The 23,194-nt window shown below is 38.1% G+C and overlaps 1 protein-coding gene across 1 annotated transcript in view; it reads left to right on the top strand.

Moving 5' to 3' along the window:
- NT5DC1 (5'-nucleotidase domain containing 1) overlaps nt 1–23,194 on the top strand; it is a 128,381-nt gene that overhangs the window by 81,501 nt on the left and 23,686 nt on the right. The window contains exon 8 of the mRNA XM_059469434.1: nt 4,299–4,396. Coding sequence (XP_059325417.1) covers nt 4,299–4,396 — 98 coding nt within the window. The remainder of the gene's footprint in view (nt 1–4,298; nt 4,397–23,194) is intronic.

Here is a 23,194-nt window from a genome sequence, read left to right as displayed (position 1 = left end):
AAGAGACAGAGTAGTCCATCTGTGAGCCTGTGAGCTGTGTCTGACCCACAGCACACTCACAACCTGCATCCTTTTGGAGGCATCATGATGGGATTGAAGATGCCAGGGCATTATCTTTCAGGCCAATATCCTGTGCACCATCTGATTCCTAATTTTATTGTAAACTTTTGCTAGACTGTCTTATTTAAGCCACTTCTTTTCTCGCTTCTCCAGCAGTGCATGCAACTAGTAGTATTATTACGTTTCCTCGCAGTAAATTTGCAGGAAAATCTTACCAGTACTTTTTCCCATTAGTGGTTTTCGAAAGATGGCTGCGCACGAGAAATGTGCTTCTTCACAGCAGAAAAGATACAGCAGGCAGTTTATTGCCCTTGGCAACTGGTGGAGGCTGCAGTTGCTGATCACAGTAGCTGTTTGTAGCATAATGCTAAGAACATGGCTGGTCGAGTCAAATTCAGTGAAATTCAGCAGAACTGTCACTTACCTAGAAAATTAATTAATCAGTGATGCAAATAGTGAGGTGACAGAGTGAGACGGTTTATTTATCATTAATCCAAGAAATAAAGTAGTTCAGTGTGACCCTACCTTGGCTATCAGGATATGCCAGGGAACAGCAGAATGAATACAGCAACATTGTAAGAAAACCGCGGGTAAGGTAAAAGACAGAGCTACCTTCCAAAACCAGTCCTGCCAGTATGACTCTCTTTTGTACTCTCTAGGCTAAATGCTAAAACAAAGCATCAGCCGTGCCAGTTCTCACTGCTTTGCATGAACATTAAACTTGCTCGTTTGAGGGACAAATCTACCTCCTGACAAAAAGCTATTCTCCTTTATGAGCAAGATGTCTGTGAATTACCTCTTTTGTGTAAATCTGTCTAGTTATTTCCCAAATGAAAATTTGGTATAAAAGTAAATTCTTGGCCACATACAATGATTTTGGCTATCTGTTCCTTGGTGAATAGTGTTCAGCTGTTGAAGGTAGCTGTAGAAATCCTGCTGGAAGACAGTAAGCAAGATATCAGAAATGATCAGTTGCCTTTCAAAACACCAGAAAAAGATATCCTGGTAGAAGGATACTGTGTCACTCTCTTTTCCACAGAAGCGTAGATTGTTCTATGGTATTTATTACAATCATATTTTCCAGTGATTCATGCAGTGTGGCTTCCAAGTAGCTTTTGGAGAACTGAGTACTCCACTGTCCATTAGACTTTAGTGAAGTGGGGTTATTTTCCTGAAAATCTAAACCTTTTAGTGATTTTGTTTGTTTCATGCCTCTCATATGAGACACAAGGACTCTTCGTACCTGTGCTACTTTTTGCTGTACTGGAATATAGTTTAGGTTCACCCCTATTATCTCTGCCCTTAACTTTATTTGACCAGGGTAACTGGTTTTTATTCTTGACATCAACACTACATTTTATTCTTGATATCAACACTTACAAATTGCACCTCCATAATCCTTTATTAAGGATTATGTAGGTTAATCAATATGATACTGAGAAGCCCAAAATTGTATAGTATGAAATAAAAAAGCCCATAATGATAAATATGAAAAACAGAGATGCGTGTAAAGTTTTAGCCTCTTACTCCTAATATCCTTACCTTGTAACTGTTTACTTTTTTGCACTTTGTTAAAGAAGCTCCTTTTTGCAAAGAAATTATTGTCTTCATAAAAGCTGTGCTGGGAAATTCATACTTAAGTGTATCATTTACCATTTCATGAGCAAAATATCCCAACTGTGCTCATCTGACAAAGTTGTCCTTGACTAGAACACATTTTGGTAGGAAGAGGAAGTAAAAACTTCATTTTGAAATAAAATGACAACTGTTTCCCAGCCAGAGCACAGACATACTGCTGGGATCAGTAAATAAGACATGTAAACCTTAAAAAGCAAGTGCCAGTTCATTCATACAGCAGCATCATGGTGTGACTTTTCAGTCTTACCTACCACGAGGATGCTGCCCAGTTAGTTGAACCTTTAAATGTTGGCAGAAGCACACCTCAAGATGAGTCAATCATCAGACAGTCACTGAAGCCAACTGTACTTCACTTTTTCAGGAATGTTAGCCACCTAAAAGTGAGTAACTTTTTGAAGCTGGTCATTTCATTTCCCTCTGTGGTTAGTGGAGAGAAACCACTGGGCATTATCCTTGGCAATTCAGTCTGCATGGTTATGAATTATGTCTGAAATAAGTGGGATGGATTACGTTTCAAGAATGTGGATGTTTCTCCACTGGCTCTGTCTGTCGTGTCAACCACTATCTGAATTCAGAGTGCAGTTTTTAGAAGGTGAAAGTTACAATACATGTGCAAGATACATCCTGCCCAGTGTGCAAGCTACTTACTGTAACCACAGGCCACTGTACCAATCACAGGCAGTGATTGGTGGAACAGATTTGCTTTATGCATAGTGTTACATAGTAATGTAACAAAAAGTCTCTCATAGAAACAGCAGCTTTGTACATGAGATTGAATATATTGTTTCAAAAAAGGCCACAGATAACAGCATCTCCTCACACAAAGCAGTTTTTCAACAGAGTAATAAAAAGTTACCAATTCTTCTGAAAAGTCTGCTTGTTCTGTTTCAATTTTTTTAAACAAAGCACTTGCCACTTTTCCCACAAATCAGAGAACCACTGAGTCATTTAGGTTGGAATAAATCTTTAAAATCATTGAGTCCAGGCATTAAGCAAGCACCTCTGTGTTCTCCACTAACCCATGTCACCAAGTGCCACATCCACGCGTTATTTGAGCACTTCCAGGGATGGTGGATCCACCGCTACCCTGGGAAGACTTTTCTCCTACTTGACCACCCTTTCTGCAAAGAAATTTTTCATAATGTCAAATCTAAACTTGCTCTTGTACAGCTTGAGGGAATTTCTGCTTATCCTCTCATTTGTTAATTGTTCTTTGTTGTGCTCCTGAAATGCTTGCTTTGTTTTGCAAATTCAAGCTTAATTTACCACTAGATGGATTATTTGCATCAGATGCTAATTTGAAAAGTTTATCTCTGTTGATACTTTTCACCTGAGGACAGAAGAACCCTGCCTGTTGGCTCAGCATCTGGAATCTTCCACATGGAAGCAAATTTTAAAAACACATCATTGTAATATTTGATACTGGTACTTTTAAAAAGGCAAAGGTTTACATATGGTCATGGGTGGAGAAAAATTAGACAAAGCTAAAATTTCATTGGAGAAAGAAAATTTAAAGGACTTTTATTTTAAGGCTGGAATCATTTTGAGCACAGCCCAAAAGCTGTCTCTCATAGAGAGAGCATTCAGTTTTTGATAAGATATCTCAGTCCCTTGGAAGACTATGACTTATTTGAAAGTGATATCGTTGATTGGTTTACTTCCAGCAAACTTCCTCTACTGCTGATAGCATTTCAGTGCCTGTGTCCATCCTGGACTTGCCATCTGTGATTTCATTGTTCCATTCAAGAGTATCCATCACTTTTTTGAAAAGCTAAGCAATGAAATATTTCTAATAAAATAAAGTGCATCATAGATGAGGAATGTTTTCTTACATACCATGCTGAGACATTCAAACCCATTTAAACTGATGGGATTTCCACAGTCCAGATAACAATCTGTATATATGGACCAAATGATCATTGAAAAATCTGTATTTAATCGTGGGATTCAGCAGGCAGATGAGGACTTGAAGCTGGTGGCTGTTTATTTGTAGTCACATGCCCAGCCTCCCTGTAACCAGCAGGGATGTAGTGAGAGCAGCCAGTAGAGTCTGAAGAAGGAATTCAGCTATCAAAATGGTGCTTCAGTTTTGGAATATGTGAGATTACACTCTAGTTTCCATTGGCTGTAAATTAGATCTCTGGGGTCTGCCAAGAGCATCTTAGGCCTGTGCATATCTTCAGTGTGGATACCTACAAATAAGCACCTGTCTTTTTAAGTCTCTTCAGCCACTTCTGACCCCATCACTTCAGATTTTCTTCTTTGAAAAGAAAATCCCTCATTTTACAACTTTCAGTCCACGTCTGTGCATATGTTGCCATCTCAGATTAAAAAAATGTCATCTGTTACATGTTCTCCAGAGATCAAGGAACATCTTTTTACAAATAATGAGTATTCTCAAAGATAACTCACTGGGGGTTTGACTCTCTTTTGACAGCCTCAGGAAAAGAATAATAGACATTGAACAAGCATCGAAAAAAAAGTGACTGAAACAAGTACCTTAAAGAAATACTCTGATATTTTCTGAAGTCTTAAAGAGTATTTCATGACATTTTGAGTAATTTGTTAGTTTAATTAATCACATTTACTTTGTTTTGTAGGAATGATTTCGAAGAGTATTTTGACATCTTGATCACAAATGCTTTGAAACCTGGGTTCTTCTCCCATACACCAAATCAAAGACCTTTCCGAACTCTTGGTAAGTTGCAGCTCTAAGTCCCTTCTCATCTGCTTACTTCTATGGAAAAAAAAAAAAAAAAGAAAATTAAGGCAACTGAACACTGGCAGTGGAGTGGGAAGTGGACTAAAATTCTGTTAAGACTGAGGAGCATTGAGAAATTAAAAATTACAGTGTTGAGGACAATTAAAAGGCAGAGCTGTGATAGTAATTGAAAATACATTGGGGTTCAGATATTTCATCAATAATGAAAAAGAAGCTTCATTGTGCTCACAAGGTCATGCAGAGAAAACAAAATTTAGTTCTGGGAAAAAACAAAGCAGAAATACTTAAAGAATCTAAAGAAAATTAGGAGAACTGTACAAATAAAATTGTAAAGCTGAAGGAAAGAATTTATGATGGAAATCTGACAGCATTAAGTGTGTTTACTTTGGCTAAATAATGAGAGAGCGGGTGAAAAGGAAGCACCCCTGTACTCATTTAATTTAATTAAAACAATCTGAAGCACTTGGCAATGTTGTCCATTAGGTAATTAAGGTTGTAACACAGGAGGTTTAAAAGAGCAATGTTCATTGAACTACAAATAACAATAAAACATTGCTGAAGACAGTTTACTTTTCCATATTTGGGTAAATACCTTTATGATTAAGTTACCTGAAAATTAGCCAAAATATAGCCAAAATAACTTAAGTTGGCATACACTAAACCACAGTTGATCATTAATTTTTGACAGGAAAAGCACATTCCAGCCCAAAAGAAATTTTGCTTATGTAACTTCTACAGTAAATCTGAAACAAGCAGCAAAAATACATATTGAAACTATATTTTAATGTTTCACATATTTATATAGGAAAATAAGAAGTATCTTAGGTGTGATTTTTAAAGGATTAGTTCAAATAGTTGCCAAGCTGACAATTTGAGAAAAAAGTAAGTAATCTCAGAAGGGAAATTGAAACTACTTGTATGAAAGGAGAAATGGGGAATAAAATCATAAAGGGTGAAAGAGGCTTAGTTCTGCAACCATTTGATTTAGTTTTGTGTAAAGCAAATTGAAAATAAAATGTAATTCACTTTGGATTTCTTTTAAACAATCTGATTAGCCTGACTTCCTGAGGAAATCCTGCTGTGTCCCTCTGTCAGAAATCCAGCCAGCACCTTTTGGACCTGTTGGGCAGTTTCAGTAAATTTAAGACAGCCAAAAAGCTCCAGGATACTTTGATGAGGGTTTTTTTGTTTTGGTTGGGGATTTTTTTTGTGCAAAAAAGGGGCAGAATAAAGGGAGAAGACCAAGTTACTCTCTCCATTGATAATATGTAGCATTGGCATAATCACCACATTGAGCTGTAAGGAACAGTTCTCATGAAGATGTTTCTTTCTCTGCTTTCAAACAGGAACAGCATTATCTGGAGTTCTCTTACTTACTTTGTGGTTTTTATTCAGTTTATATCCTGACAACGCAAAGCGGCTCAAATGTCAGTCAATCACTCATTAATACCTTATTATTGCAAAATAAAATGTAGTTTTTGTTCTGGACACTTCACTATCTAAATAGATGAAGCACACAAACATAACTAAAGTAATAATCAGATAAATAATTTGTTGAAACCACTGACCTGCGAGTGTATTTTTTTTCTCAATATGTTTGTATCCAAAGACAGTAACTGCTGTCTTCTGCAAGACCAACCACAACTTTCACAGCAAAGACTTATACACATAGGGCAGATTTTTAGAGATACGTTTAAAAGTACTGTAGAGCTTGTTAAAGACTACATGAAGTTTAAACCATAGAAGTAGGATCATTTATATGAGAAAATTCCCAAAATAATAATACATTTCTATAATGTTTATTTTGCTGCCCTACCTCTGTGTTCCTCACAGCAGCTGAAACAGTATACAGTGAAGTTTCGAACACATTGACAGGGAGCAGTTTTGCAGTTTTCAGAATTTTTAAGGCTTTTTTTCATATCAGAACCACTGAAAATTTAAAAATCTCAGTTTCTAGTTTCTTTCTTCTTGTTGGCACTACAGACTTCAGGCAGAAGAGTTTGGCCACTGTGCTGCAGATCAGGGGGACAAAATTTTCGTATTTTTCCTTTGAAAAATTAAAAATCTGTAGGTGAACATCATAGTAAATATTTTCTTAAAGCACAGAGACTAAACTTTTGCTAAGGTAATTTAGGGTAAAAAAACCTTTTTCTAGGAAGAAATGTGTTGGGAAGTAATGTGTTGTTTCTAGGAAGAAAATAAACTGAAGTAATTACTTATTGTTGTTACCCATTTCTCCAGGTCTGAGTCTCAGCCATGTTGTTCCAACCATTCAGTCTGAGCTGCAATAAATTCCTAATGGTACCATTTTTCATTGTGCTATAAATGGACTTAAGGATAAGGCACAAAATATGGAATGTGTTCTTAATTTCAAATATCCCAAGTGTTGCATTGTGTACTGGAGCTAAATATTATTTATCTGTAACAGAACTTCTGCTCCAGATTTTGAAGGAAAGGTTTTGAAGTTTAGTAAAGAGAAGGATAAATTATTCTCAGTGAATTGGTTCAAAAGGCAGTTATATTCAGTAGGCATTTGAAGGAGAACGAGAAACAGGACAAGATGACAAAGGAGGCATTGTCTGGAAATGTGATATTGGGTAACAGCTCTGGAAAAGTGTTTTTTTCAGCAGACAAGTAATTTTAGAGCTAATCCATTTAGAAACCATGAAAAATTGTTTTAATTGATCAATTAAAATTGCATCACTATTTCATTTTCATTTCAAGATGTGCATCATTTAAAGCAACCAAAACACTGTTTGAAAGCCTAAAAGATTTGTATGACTGGGGCACTGAAAAGCACAATAATTATTTATTTAATTTTGCATAATTTTCTTTCAAAGTACCATTCTGTTAAGTGAAGGAACAGTTTATATGTATCTTTACAGATTTTAGGACAGCTACACTTATTTTGATCTGGCAAAATGGTTTTTATGATTAGGGGTAACTTATGTAGCAAAGGATATATTTTGTGAAAACAGAGCTGCACGTAAAAATACCCCCAGCCTTTGCTACCACAATATAAATACTCCATAACTAACTTGTTATTCATGAGGTTGTATTTTGTTTTACATAGGGAAATTCCTCTCATGGTTCTTGAAAGTACTAATAATATCTTGAGCTACAAGACCTAAGGATCATGTTGAAAATGTTTGCGTAAATCCTATGTTGACAAGGAAGGATTTTCTTTGCTTTCAACAGCTACATCCAGCTTAAAATAATTTCTTATTCCATTAAGGGCTTGAAGGAATATAAATAGAAAAGACAGTTGTGAATTATATGATAATCTGCAATACATGAAGATTTCTGTAACATTTGACAACAGAGCTTTCCCTTTATCACATCACTTTTTAATGCATATCAAATTACTAGCCTGACTGCTAGTCCTGATCATTGCCAGATACATCCAAAATTATAATTGAAATGCTAAAGATAACCCTTAATTCTCTGGAAGCCTTCTCTAAGTCTGTATTCACAGGGAAGTCTGCTTGGTCTTAAAGAATGCTTATATGCTTATATATCTTTTATTTTCATCTCAGGCACAGCTGTCTTTTATGATCTGGTTTGTTTTTGTTTTGTTTTTGGGGTTTTTTTTCCATAAATTGGAAATGTATTGCTGACTGTTCAGTGCCTGAATTTAAAACACACACTTCAAAACTTATGTATAGCCTCATGTGCATGTATCTGTACAGGCTGAAAACAATCCTACAGATGTAGTGCCAGTGAATACCACTTTCAAAGCCTGCTTTCAGTTACACTTCCAGGCTGTCTTCCTTCCTCTGAACTTGAATTTATGTCCATCTTAAGGTGCCTCTGTTGCAGAATGTAGCTTCCCATTTAAGAAACTTTCAGTCCTCTAATTTTTTATGGTTTTCTGGTAACTGCCATTTTAACAGTTCTGTGCACAAGCTTCTTCTCCCTTCTAAAAATGCAAGAAAACTCTACAAGCCAAAAGGACCAATTAGAGAGGAAAATATGGAGATCGGATATAAGACACCATGTCTCTGCAATAAAGATCATCTTTGGTTATTAGGGACTGCAAGATTTCAGAAGGTGGTGATCCCATGTCTGCTACTTGAGTTTTCTTTTGCCATCTTTTGTGAACAACTGCGTTTGACTGCGCCAGAGATGGGCTGGGGGATCCAGCTGGTGGGGGCATGGGAGGAGGGAGGTAGAGTAAGAGCAGAGCAGGACATGGAAGCATAGAGGGGAAAGGGATTTCACACTGATGGGGTTTTCTGAATATCAGGTCTTTGCTTTTTGACTTCTACTGTTGCCTCAAGGAGGACTTTTGCAATAAGGCTAGTGTCTCAAACATAGCTTAACATGATGTACCCGTGTCCTGGGCTGACTGGGGCTCCCAGCTGGCCCTGCAGCCCCAGCAGGGGATGCAGCACTGTGCTCCCACAGGTCTCAGAGCTCAGGAAGCCTTTTGCAGGGATGCCCACAAAGGGCCTCATCTCTCATCTCTCAGGAGGCACAAGGAGAATAACAACAGCACCAGCAAAGGGCACCTGTGTAATCTGTTCTCCCCTGGCTCAGGGTGTTCCTGTATCTAATGCAGCTGTGCTTGTTGCCATTCTTCTGGAGATGGTGCCTGTTCAGATCAGTCTGTGTGGATATGTTCTGTAACATGAGGCCACATAATAATGCATTTTTGCTGGAAGCATGTGACAGAATGCATGTAAAGGGTGCACTGGCTGCACACTGCATTATTCAAGAGCTATCAAGTCCATAACCATTTCCTATATCTCTTCTACAGGAAGATGCCTTTATATTGTTATAACATCCCACAGTGCCATATGGCCCTTAAAAGCCATGCTACTCTTTTTTAAGGGAAGTGCTGTTTAGCAATTCTTTAAAGTGTATTGGCACTGTTTTTCATGTGATTTCCAGCTTTTTAGGACAGAAAAATGATTAAAACTAACAAGTAATGTTATTTTGTACTCTAGTTTTCAAAACTCAATCTTTTCGTACCTCACAGTACATGACATTAAGAGTCTCTTAATGCTCTAATATCAGAAACAGATTCTGTAATAAGCTGACAGTAGGAGGTCCACGATTGAAAGGGATAAAGCATCTTGTTGTGTACCCAAGCCACCACTGAGAAATAATTCCCTACTCTAATCTCAGCCAGGGATTTTCATTTTATCCATGATTTCTGAGAAAAAGGAGTTTCTTTTTAAGCAACTGGTTAGTACAGATGATTATATAGACTTAACTTAATATTCAGTGCTAGAACCTGACTGTTTTTAATTTTTATAATGAGAAACCAAAAGGATTATGGAAGTACCTTATAAAGGTGCTTCCTTCAGGTGACACCCTCTTTGGCAACACGATCAATGTCTGACTCCACTTTCTGAAAAGCAGGCTAGGACAGGTCTGTAGGGCTGACAGTGGAAGACACATACAAAGAAATTTAATCTCCTATACCAAGGTTTGTTTTCATACAAATATTCATAATCCACTGGAGACGCTCGGAGATTATTTCAAGAAAATCCACAATGTTAGGGTTCTTCGATGACTGTTTCACCTCCTATCCTTAGTTTAAATGATCTTAGTCTAAAACTATTCCACTTTGTGTACATCTTTGCAAAGATATCAGCCACTTTAGATTTTTTTCCTTGACAGTGTAAACAGCTGTCTCAGAGACTACTGGTTTCCTGATCTTATTTATGTCCTGTGGACAAACTTTTAAAAAAATCAACAGGTGTTACCTTGTAATCAAAGGGACATACCAATCAATCTTTTTAAGGTTTGCTAGATGGTACCTGTATGTAGTTTAAAATCAATACTTTGGGAATAATTTGAGAACAGAGGTGATCATTTTCTATCATGTCCTCAATGTTTGTAATTAAGTCATGGGATACGTAAGATGAGAGTCATTTAACTGTCCTGATGGGTTAACAAACTCTTTTCTAGCAGTTAAATTTTATTTCATTTTTGGTAAACATAGTCTATGGTAACAGTTTGGATTTGGGGTTTTATGTGTTCAGTGCAAAGTTCTGTAAATTTAAAACACGTGCAAAAAGCAAAATAGAGTTGGGCCAGCACATGCTCACATCCTTTTGCTGAGCAGGTTGTTAAAGTCACAGGCTTCTTTCTTTCTGATAGTTTCCAAAGTCCTTGGCTACCATGTTTGATGGTCTTTGCCTCATTAAAACAAATGCCTTGTACAATTTTGTTCCATGACAGAGATAATGAATTAGAACTTGAGGACACACAATTGATCACTAACTGGCAGTACATCATTTATAAACCTTTTGTGAAATGCAGGAGACACTGCAGCTTGCACTGATAGTGTGTGTAGCTACTACTGCAGTGGCGTGATTAAACTGGTGTAAGTTCTTCAAGTCGTGACTCTGTAGCAGTTAGACCATGTGGAAGCCAAAGAATGACTTTCCCTTACAGCACATTCCTCTTGGCAATCCGAGCTGGGAAGCCATTCCTTTTCTTAGGAAGAGTGGAGTGAGTGTGTTTTGTTCTGTTTGTTTGGGGTTGGTTTTTGAACAGGCTTTACTGGTACTTGCTTCAGAAGTGAGGCCAGATTGTCATCACATCATTTACACAAATTTATTTACACAAATTATGGGTTTCACTCAGGCATTTTACAGCACATCAGAAGCTGGAGGTTGGGCAGCAAAGCTCTATTTTTGTTTCTACCAGGAGGGCACCATGTTGGCCTGACTACAGCAATTCACTATAAACCTGGAGCACAGGCAAGGGCTGGGATTTCAGCTAATGCCTGAAACTGGCCATGGGAGGTGCCTGGTTATCAGCTGAACTGGCCAGTGGAAATTGGGTTTGGTGCTCCTTCTTGAGCTCCTTTGGCTCAACCATATTAGCCAGAAGAGCTACCAGGACACAAGCTAATTCTTTAACATTTACTCTGTTTGCCTAAGCATTGAGGATTTCATGGTATATGTGGGTAGGAATTTCCACCCATCCCTTACTGCAAACCTCTATCAATACTGCACTTTCAACCACATTTGAGTCCGGCCTAGCATTCTGTGAGATATTACACCCTCAGCAGGCTGGAGAGGAAAAGATGGGCCTATCACTGCCAACCCAGAGAAAGGCTGCAGTACAAACTTCCCCTTGATTAGATATTTGAGTATCCATCCGTGAGAAACTAGCTACAAATGACCCAGCTACTGGAAAATGACACAGTAGTTGGGTCATTTGAGAGACCCTGCACCCTAAGAGACTTTCAGTGAATGCAACAGCGCAAGAAAACTTCATAGGAAGATAGTCCCCATTATTTTCACTGTTGTTCATAAACAACTCCCTATTTAATTTTTCTTTTCTAAAGAAAAAAATTTAACAGTGTTTGAAGTAAGGCATCTCTTTGTTGCTGAGTATTGAGATGCATTCTCCAATGCCCATCCTTCTTTAAAAGAAAAAAACTTACGGTAAATATGTCAGGCCAAGGTCCTTATATGTTTGCATAGTGTTCAAAGTACTTCAGAGGATAAAAGGAACAATAAGTCATTCATCCAAAAATCAAAACAGTGAAAAACTGCAACTTGCTTCTGCATGAAGACAGCAGGGGTTGCTTCAGCTGATTACCTTTGATATTAAATAGCGTGTTTGGCACAGAGCTGATAAGAATATTACAGACACTAGTTCAAAGAAAGTTTAAACTGCTGCTTTCAAAAGCATGGTATCTACAATATTCCTTTTGTTAAAACTGGAAAACATGTTTAGCATATTTGCCAAGTACTCCAAAACAGAATTCTTTGTGTATAGAGAGTATATTTTCATTTTTAAAAGGAGTTACAGTAACTGCTACAGTAACACTACTACAAAATCCTAGCTATTGATTACATCATGTTATATTCAAGGCCTTGAAGGATAAAACTCAAACCCCTTTTCTTTAAGCTGTTGTGTAAGGATGTGATGAGAGTCACTTTCTGTCTTCTAGGAGCCCACAGGCAGACCAGATAAACAAATGTTAGAAAAACAAAAGCACTGGCTTTTTTGTTTGAGCTAAAGAACCAAGACATTGAGTGACCTCCCCTGCACCATATCTCTGGCAGATATGTATGTTCACCTAAGATATGTAATGTCCTAATCCAGAAGCAGTGAAGAAAACTGAGTTTGAATAAGGACTCGTCAGTCTTGATTGTGAAAATCCTTTTAGCTCTTTTTAAAGACTTAGCATATGGAAAAATTGACATTATTTCAGTTAATTCTGCTAGATTTAATTTTTATGGTTCATTAATATGTCCTTTGTAATTTTAGAGAAATGGACCCATGAGCTCTATGTGTTCTATATTGAAATTAATCAAATTATTTGATAGTTATCCAGCAATTATTTCAAATTATTGAAAGTGATAAGCTCAGTTAGTTGTTTATTTTAGAAGACAGCTGCATACCAGTGGTTCAGACCGTGTTTGTGTTTCATTTTATGAAAGAAACTTCCTTCATAGAGAAGCATGTCAAATGCCTTGAAACACACACATACACCATGTAATTAGGAGGTCATTAAAAGTCAACAGAAGAACCTCTGTCATAGTTCTGTGATCACCTTCTGGTGTTGTTTCTTTATTGTCTTTTATATAAGAATGCTAGCAGAGAGTAGAACTCTAGTACAGTCTGATCTGGATTATACCAGAGAGATAAGGCAGGGAAACTGCCCCACTTAGGAAGCCAAATTAATCTAAAAAATGCAGCTTCTTTTTACAGCAGAATGAGCTAAGGGCCTGTCAACCCAACTCTCTCCTGCCAGTGGGTGCCCACAGAACATAAATTGCCATAACCTAAAACCTGTGTTTTCAAAACCAAAGCCAAAATGCCAAAATGACCGCTTTGTATTCCAGACAAAACTGTATTCAGCAGATTATCTGGCTTAAGGGAATTCTACTCCAAACCATGAAAATGTTATTAAGAGGAGATGATTCTTTCCCTTCATATTCTCTAAGAAAAACAGACAATATATAGAAGCAAAGCAGTGTGCTCTCAACTTAGACTACATTTATAGTCTGATAATAATATATGATGCATAAAAATTCTTGGGATTAATGGAAGATTTTACACTGAATGTGGAGACCCAGTTCTGTATGGAAGAGAAAAGCAAATGAATATTTCCATATATGAGCAAGGCTTGCCAAATCTACTCTTATTAGCCCTGAAATTAGCTCAGCTGGTTAGAGCATGGTGCTAATAACACCAACGGGTTTGTTGCAGCAGTAGTAGCAGCCATTCTGTAATAATACCTTGAGTTCTCATGTTTATGTTTCCTTAGAAATGCTAAAGAATGTGTAGCAATTTTTTAGACAGATAATTTGATTCAATACCCACAATTCTAGACTAGAAGGGTGAAATTGTGGTTATGATTGTCTTTTCACCTTCATTCTATTTCCCAGCACATACAATAGGGTCCATGTCTGGGGGGGAAGAACTAAATTGAAATTTTAAAAGACTGAAAGGAACACTAGAGAGGCAAACCATGCACAACTCAGCAGCTGTTCTGGCATTAAGAGAACACATATTTCCATTTTATTTGTTTTGTACAATTTTATTATTAGATGGTTAAACAGATAGATTTTATTTTGTCCATGAAATAATAAATGTCCCTCTGGAAAGCATATAAATTTATGTAGATCATTACCAGACTCTACTGCTGTTTCTAAGTAGGATGTTACACCCTTGGTAGCTTATTCAAAACCTGTCTCTTTTTACTTTCCAAATCTGTATCAGAGAAATGGATCATTTTAAGAAGCTATTTTTTGTATGGAGTTGCAAGCCTCTCGCTGTCTTGATTTCACCCAGCCAGCATCCAAGCCACTCACTCACTGCCCCACCAGGGATTGGAGAGATAATCAGAAGGTAAAAGGCAGAAACTCATGGGTCAAGATAAAGACAGTTTAATAAGTTAAACAGTTTAATAAGTTAACTTTTGAAAGTTAAAGCAAAAGCTGTGCACTCAGGCAAAACAAAACAATTCACAGCTTCCCATGGGCAGGCAGGTGTTCAGCCATGCCCAGGACAGCAGTGCCCCATCACATGTAACTGTGACTTGAGAAGGCAAACTCCATCACTCTGTGTTCCCCTTCCTTCTTCCTCCCCTCACTTTATATACTGAACATGATGTCAAATGGTCTGGAATATCCCTTTGGTCAGCTGGGGTCACTGTCCCAGCTGTGTCTCCTCCCAAACTCCTATGGCACCTCCAACTTTCCTTGCCAGCATGGAAGTACTAAAAGCAGAAAAGGCCTTGACTCTGTGTAAGCTCAGTAGTAACAAAAACATTTTATTTTGTTACTGTGCTCAGCACAAATCCAAAACACGGCCCCCATACCAGCCATTTGGAAGAAAATTAACCCTCCCCCAGTGACACCCACCAGGCTTCTTGAAACAAAAATTGACTCAGAATTATGTTTTAAGGGTACTGCCATATGTCAAAAATCAAAGGTGTGTTTTGAAACAATGAAGTACCAGGAATAGATACAGAAACCAGTGTGTAGAAACTGCTCTGGCTGTCTACTATATATCCTCAGCCACCTCCCACTGCAGGCAGTGAAGGGCCAGCAGTGCTGGTCCATGGAGGGCTTTGCAGTGCCCAAACAGCAGTGCCTGCACTGCACACTGACCCAGAGCTGTGTTTCCTGTTGCAGAGCCTTCACACGGTGTTTCTGCACCTGAATCCCAGCTGAGGTGTGCTAATTACAGACCTGCAGTGCTGATCAAGAGCCCCAAGGAACCCAAATGTCATGCAGAATTGGCACAGACCCTATGGAAGACGAGGGGTCTGAGGGATGGATCAGTAGTACAAATTTGTAAACTTTGCTGATCCACTAACATTTAGTGCAAACCTGTGTGAAATAATTTCACATTCTAGTTCTTAAAATGATGTCAAAATCCAAACAGAATTCCTGGAAGGAAGAAAAATTACCTGTGAAATGGGGGACTTACCAGTATGACTTTGCAGGGCAAAAATCATTCTTTGACATATATAACATGTTCATAAACAATACATTATAGAAGTAAGGAGGTTTTGTCTCTGTGTAATTTTTTTCATCAGTAGAATTCAAAAGAATAGATGAGTAGACAGAGAACCTCATAAAGAGTTACCTTGTGATTTGATTGGGAACCAGTTTGGAAATTTAAATCCAGGCAGTTTGTAGTAAAGCAAAAATAAAATTGTGTATGGTACATTCCTGGCAAAGCAAGAGCTGGCAACAGATGCAGAAAGCTTCCCTTCAGCATAGTTTCCATGAATCTGTATGTGCTGGTTTTGATTAAGGAGCTTTAGAGTTCTCTTGTGTGTTCTCCAAAATGTCAGGCTTTTATTAAGGTTAGTCTGTAGAATTGTTTTTTGCAAAAAGCACATTTTGCTCTTTTGATCTGCTATTGGAAGCAAGTAGTGAAAAGAGCCCTAGAAATTAGCTGAGAATATGTAGATGAGTCATAATCAAAGTCTGGGCTGAGATCTGCTTCAGTTTAATATGACAGCTGCTCTCTGCCTCAATTTCCCAGTTTCTTAATAGGGCAGCTTACCTAATGTTTATGAAGCAACCAGGAGAACTGCAAAGTGGCAAGTGGCAGAGATCTGCAGCAAACAGCAGATGTGGATTTATCACATGAGGTAAATATCAAGTGTGTAGAGAGTCACCTTGTTCAGGAGCAGCTCTGCTTCTCCCACCAAGTACAGGGAAATAATAGGTCAGAAAATACAAAAATGGACTTTCCTTGGCTGCTAAGTGGTTGTGGAACACTGTGTTGTTTAGGTGAGCCTAAGTCCTCCATAACTGATGTTCCAAAAGGAATTAGTTCTTGCAAACTGAAAGCTCAAAACAAAAAGTTGTATACCATCTTCGTTCTCACTGTCTTTGTTCTTCAGTCTATCTTTGTTATTCACATTAGGCTCCAGATGTCCTAAACTTCAATATGTATGCTGCCTGTTTTTCTAGGTAGAGTTAGTGACCCCAGGACTTTTTCTCTTCATTAGCAAACATGTTCATTCTAACTTGATTCATATCTGCTGTGAAACCACTTCATATGTTATTACTGTCCACAGATTCTAGGTGCCTCTGTGATACTGCCAGACTAAGGTTGAATGCTCCAAGATTATTATTTTTTCTGGAATACTAGTAGCAAGAGATTTTTATCTGTGAAATTCCTGCATAGAGAGATCTGGCACAATGCCCTTGGTTCTGAGAAACAAGATAAAGCACATTTTCATAGAAATGGCCAAGTGGTTTTGCAAACCACACAAAATGCACAGATAAGGAACTGGAAAGGTAATCATAGATTGGTTGGGGTTAGAAGGAGACCTTGAGAATCATGTAGTTCCAACCTTCCTCCTAATGGACACATTCAGGTACACCAAGTTACTCCAAGCCCCGTACAACATGGCCTTGAATACCTCCAGGGAGGGGGCATTCACAGCTTCCCTGGGAAACCTGTCCCCGTGCATCACCACCCTCACTGTAAAGATTTTTTTTCTAATAGCTAATCTAAAGCTACTCTCAATTTAAACCCATTTCCCATTGTTCTGTCACTACATGCCCTTGTAAATATTCTTGTCCCATCTTTCCTGTAAGTTCCCTTCAAGGTCCCAGTTAGGTCACCCCCAAAGCTTTCTCTTCTCCAGGCTGAACAATCACAGTTCTCTCAGCCTTTCCTCATAGAAGAGGTGCTCCATCTCCCTGATCAATTTTGTCTCCTTCCTCTGGACTCAGTCCAGTAGGTCTGTGTCCTTCCTGTGCTGAAGATCCCAGAGCTGGAAGCTGTATTCCAAGTGAGGTCTCAGGAGAGAAGGATAGTGCAGGGGAATCCTGTCAAAGGCCTTGCAGGAGTCCAGATAAATGACATTTTTAGCTTTTCCCTTATCCACTGTTGTGGTTATTCCATTACAGAGTCACTAGGCTGGTGAGACATAATTTTCCCTTGGTGAAGCCATGCTGGCTACCTGGACTCTCCTCCCTGTCTTCCATGTACCTTAGGAAGTGTCAAAGGAATCATTTCTCTTTTACTTCTTCAGAAGACTCATTACTACAAATCTTTTCATGTTAGTCTTCCCTGCAAAGGATAACTAAATATACTTTGCCAGAAAGGAATAGTTTCCAGTTTTACTTGCCATCTCCAGCCCAGTCACATTGTTCTGAGATTAACAGTGACTTTCACATGTAAGAACTCTTCCTGTTTGCTGGAACATTAATTTCCTAACGTTTTTCATTTTGTTTATTAAATACGAAGTTGTACTGTATCTCAACAGATACAGGAGCAAGGTTTTGTGTTGATTTTTATTATGGTGTCACCTGGCTCCTTAGCAGACCTTAAACAGCTTCTTAAATCTCTGCCAGTTTTTCTTACCCTGTCACATTCTTTGTCCCTCCTTTGAATTCATTCATGACTGTGATCCACAGGGCCATGAAATTGTCCCCAGACCTCAAGAGTGAGTTTGTTGTCATTCTGCCTTCCATCACATACTCACACCTTCTCCTTACCTTCTTTTGTAATGTTTTTATCTAGAAGGAATAGGAATAATAGAAAATGCAGTAGAGACTGTAATAAAATCATTCTCATTGCAAAAAAATTGCAAAATCACCATTAGGATTCATTGATGATACATGAACAGAGATATGACTCCAAGGGGAGAGTCTAAAGTGAGTGTTAGGTGCCTCTTTCAGTGCCTCTTGAATGATTTCCTAAGTACAGGGAAACAAAATATAAGGCACAAAATATATCAGGAAAAAAGTGTATTTGCTGCTGAACAAAACCACCCAGGGTGATTGTGGGTATATTTCATATTTTTTCATATCTATGATTTTAAACTATTAGTGGCAGTTACTCTATTTTCTGGGAGAAAATGGTCCTTAACTATTTAATGCCATTATATTCTAATTAAATATTTTTTCTTTGATTGTTATTTGAGGTGCCAAGTACTATGAATAACCTAAAAAACTACTCCCTATTATTTAATACATATGTGACGCAATGCTGAGGTAGTGTCTTCCCTGACAGCCATATTCAAATGGGTTTAATATCAGTATGATTTTTACATGTGTAATGTAATGTTTCTCTGCTACCATGAGATAAAAAGAATTCTTGGGTCAACAGAAGCCAGAACCCCTCTCTCAGTAGTCTCAGATATTAGCTTTTATTTCCAGAAGAAAAAAAAGATTAAGGCATCCAGTTTTCCTTAAAAATACTGGGTTTGGGTGGGGTTCTTTTAATTACTAAAGCTGAGCAAGGCTTTATTATCCACTATCTGCAGCTATACTTGTACAGTTACTAACAGGCAGAGAGCTGCATAGGTTTATTTGTTTATTTATTTTTAACTCCTAAATTTATTTTTCTGCATTTCGAATCTTAAATCTTAAGTTAGTCCTTAAAGGTTGATATAAAACTGTCCCCCTTCAGAGGCAGCCAATATTTGGAGCTGGAACTTCAGACAGAATAAAACAATTAAATTAAAGTAGGGATTTGAGACAGTGTAATAAGAGAGGAAAAAGGAATGGAACTACTTATGAATGATAAATCAACCTAGTTGTATAAATAGTTTTCATATAAAAGTTAATCAAAAAGTCTATTGTGTATTCCAGGTAAATCAGTGTAGTAACAATGCATGCTCATGTCTCCTATGCAATCATTATTCCCTTGAAATAACATATTTTAGGGAACTGAAAAATGAAGAGCTAAGGACCCTTGCAGCAGTGTCCCTATATTGGTTTGTGGGGATACATTTCTTCAGCATCAAATTGTCTATTCCAGTTTTCATATATATTTTATACCTGAAGTATTAAGATATAGAGAAAAAAGTTCTTAGTTTTTCTGTAACTGAGGATTAAAGAACTTTTGTTCTTTTTTTGGTCCTTGGTGTTTGGGTTTTTTTAAGTCTAAGGCCAAGGTAAATGATGGCAGGGACTTTTTCCCTATTACACTTCAGTGTCAGTTTTCAGTGGGGAAAAGTATGGTCCAAGAGCAAATTTCAGTATGCCTTATTTCAGGAGGTATTACTAGAGAGACTTAAACAGCTCAGATAAACTGGAATGCTACACAGTGCAAAGAAGATGCTCTGTGTGTCTCATTTTGATTTTAATTGAGAAATTGAGGCATTTTTCTGAAGTGGCAGGTTAGGTCAGAACTGTCTGATGGCCCTCATCTCATCTTCTCTGTTTCCCTCTGTGTTCTGCTTCCACCTCATGTATTCCCTGGTAAGACCAGCTATGGACAGGTGCTTGAACTGACTTGTATATTCCTGGAATGTTTATATCAGGGGTTTCTTCCCTCAATTACCTACCTTTCCTAACTTAATTTATTGGAAATGCTTTCTGGAAAAGCCTGTCTCTCTCCATAATTCTATAGGGATCTCTAGGAATACTATAGTACTAATTTTAACATGATTATTTTTCTGAATATTGGAAGTTGGTCATTTATAAGACTCTGGATCTTTTTAAAAAACTAATGAGATTCAGAATAAAACTGCTCTAGAGAGGGAATTTATTTCTTTTCATACCTTTTGTACCTTTCCAAGATCCCTGTTTAAAAAAAACAAAAAAGAACAAGAAAACCCTTACAAAATATGTGCAATGAAGAAGTGAAATTATGTAATGTCCACTTTACTCTTGCAGAGTATGTTTTCTTTTTTATAATTGCAATTAAATAAAATTACATAAAACTCTTGCCTAATTTGCACATGAGCTACAATTAAAAATGAACTTGTAGGAGAGTCATTTTCCAAAAAGTGATTTTTCTTTTCTGAGAAAAATAGATGGCCTTGCTTGTATTTCATCATATCAGTATTTTAAACAGAAAGGCTTTGTTAGCCACACTGTTCCTGGGAAGGCAGAAAGTAAATGCATTGACAGTTTTGAAAACAAATTACTTAATCTGTAGGGAGCTGTTATTTTCAGTTCTAGTAACACAGCAATCAAAACCTTCAGGAGAAACTTATTTGCTGATTCTTCTCTAAAGAAACTACTGATTTTCTTATAAACAAGTAAAACTTCACAGAAACTTACTTGCTGACGTCTCTAAAGGAACTACTGATTTTCTTGTAAACAAATAAAACTTCAGTCTTATCTCTACATAGCCTGTTACTTGGCACAATTTAAGCAGTAAGGCACATTTTAATAAAAGTGTAAAAGGTTTTGGTAAAACTAAAAAAATACTTTTTTTAATTTGTCCTCAGAGGATTATGTGGTTTTTATATATGCCCAGGACAAGTTGAGAATACACAAATAAAAAAATACACAAATATAAATACACAAAGTACAGATATTTTGTACTTTGGTTTCACTAGGCCTTGCAAAATAGCGGAAGGACAGAAGTCCTTCCTGAGAAAAGTATTTGTTGGTAATGTGATAAACAGTACTTGAATTATTATGAAATAGTTTATTTTTTTCCACAGGGTGGTATATGGTTTTTTTTCTCAGCTTTATCTGTGGCGTTCTTCCAGAGAAGAGCCAGTTTTTAGTAGTTCTGTTATTTAGTCCTCTGTATGACCAAACACACTCATGTTGAGATTACTAAGCAAAAGACCTATCACTGCCTGTGTAAATCTTAAAATCATGTTCCAGTTTTCAAAACTGAATTTTTACTTTAATTAGTCCAGCCTCCATCTCATCAGCCACAAGCCGCCCCAAAAAAGGCAGAATGATGCAAAGGCAAGAAGGGGAGGTGATCTTCAGGCTTTTTCTGGGATGGGGGGGAAACAGAAAACCCCACAACAAAACAGATTGGACATCCAAGAATGGAGATGGCTGAAATCACCAGTCTCTTTGGGAAGCCTTAACCTTTCCTTTCAGCACATCAAGTTAAGGGAATATTTTGTTCTTTATCATTTCCCTGCAGTCACACAGGGGACTGGCTATTGCTGGTGCACAGGCAGATGGATTTACAGCTGCTTCCAGGGCACAGAAGTAATTCAGGGATGGCAAAACACACAGTAATACCTGAGTGAACTGTGGAAACCACACAGCAAAGTTGATTGGTCTATACACAGGAATTTTGGATGATACCCTCAGAAGGGTACCCACAGGGTATGAAGTTTTATTTCCAGGAATCTTGTAAGTGCTTGCTTTCTTCATGGAGAACATGCCCACAGGGAAACTCTACAGCTTATGTCATCCCATCTTGTTATACCTTTACAACTGGAAGAACCCACCTGTGCAGGTCCCTTTGTCCTTGTAAAATGATGTAATTTCCTGCTCTGATTTCCCTTTTGGAAAGGAGTTTGTCTTTCTTAAGTGAGCTCAAAATGCTCTCCAGAATCTGACCATGTTTGCAAGCCTGGAACATAACCCAGCTTTTTTAGTAATGCCCTCAGGGTCTGAAATGGCATTATTTTAAATTGCAGAGAGGCATATCAGTGTGATAGTTGTGGATCATAGAATAAATTTGTTTTGCAGCAACCCCCATGCTGGTAACCAGAGCTTCAGCATGCAGAACACGAGCCCGTCTGCATGAAGTGCCTGCAGGCAGAGGGAGCCCACCAGAGCTGCCCATGGGCAAAAAGAGGCACAAACAGCTACAGGCACGAGCAGCTACATAATTGTCACACGTTTTTCATACTACTGCACAGCTCAAAGGGGAAAAAAATAACCCTAATAGACAGTCTAACTAGGTCTGTATGGAAAGGGGTTAAAGGCTGACCAGAGAAAGGGAGAAGGAGGGGATGTAGTGGAGCTGTATGTACATTGTAGTTAAACCCAGCACACTTTCAGCTGGCAGGGCCTCTGGGCACCTGGAATTGCTTTCTTGCCCTGGTGTCTGCCCAGTCAGGTTGATGGGAGCTGTCCTCAGGCTCTTGGGTGGGTCCTGGCCCCACAGGGTGTGGTTGCTCAGGGTGGTGAGCTGAAGAAAATTACCCTGGGTGTAGGTGTGGCTCAGTGTAGGTGGATAAGTGTTGAAGCATAAATTTGCCCTCACCTCAGCTTCTCTCTTAACTTCATGCTTCCCAACCAAGAGCCCTCTCCCACGGCCTGGGGTCTAACAGTGTTAATACCAGCCAGGCTGGGGACAGATCCCCAGGTTCAGAGCCTTTCCATCTCAGCAGGTGTAACCTATAAGAGGATGCAGAGCAGATGGTACTAAGCAAGCTGTGCAAAGTCTTTCCCAAAAAGTGACTCTTTGCCAAAGTAAATTACCATCAGTTGTCATTTAAATGAGAATAAGCTTCTCTGATTACGTTTTGCATAATCATTCAGAATGAAACCAGATGTTCCTCAGGCCATGCTTTAAAGCTGCAATGCACATTTAGAGGTAGGCAAGAAAATTCTCACAAGAAAAAGGATATTGAGTCTTGTTAGTGAACTGGTTTATCTGAAAAAAACTTATCTTTTATTTGTGATGAAAGTATATTTCTGAATCAGAAGCCATTTCCCAGCTGTTAGACAAAGCTATACAAAGCTATATAGAAATTGCAATCCCAGCAATGTTAATATTGCCCCAGCATGAGTCAAGCTTTCGTTTGTTTTTAAAAAGGAACAGTAACTTCCCTTCAGGAAGACTGCTCTGAACCACAGTTAGGTTTGGGCAAGTGTTTTAACAGAATGATTTTCTGGGTTTAATTATTTTAATTTTACTTGCTTGGTACCTTTACATTTCTTGATGTTGCACATTTTCAGTCTACAGCCAGGAATCTGGTTTGCAGTGTTGTATGAGGCTTCAGAAGGAAGCAAATCACTCTGTCTAAATCATCAGAGAAATTCTTTTTGGTTATCCAGTCTGTTTGAAATTGTCAGGGCATCTCCTTTTCCTCCTAGCTTATAAGACCTAAAACACCCCCACCTATGTATGTTTCTTCCTGCTGAAAGAATATTTATA

The sequence above is a fragment of the Ammospiza nelsoni genome, chromosome 3, assembly GCF_027579445.1.
Source record: "Ammospiza nelsoni isolate bAmmNel1 chromosome 3, bAmmNel1.pri, whole genome shotgun sequence".
In the NCBI taxonomy this organism is placed as follows: domain Eukaryota; kingdom Metazoa; phylum Chordata; class Aves; order Passeriformes; family Passerellidae; genus Ammospiza; species Ammospiza nelsoni.
This window is presented reverse-complemented; position numbering and strand designations above follow the sequence as displayed.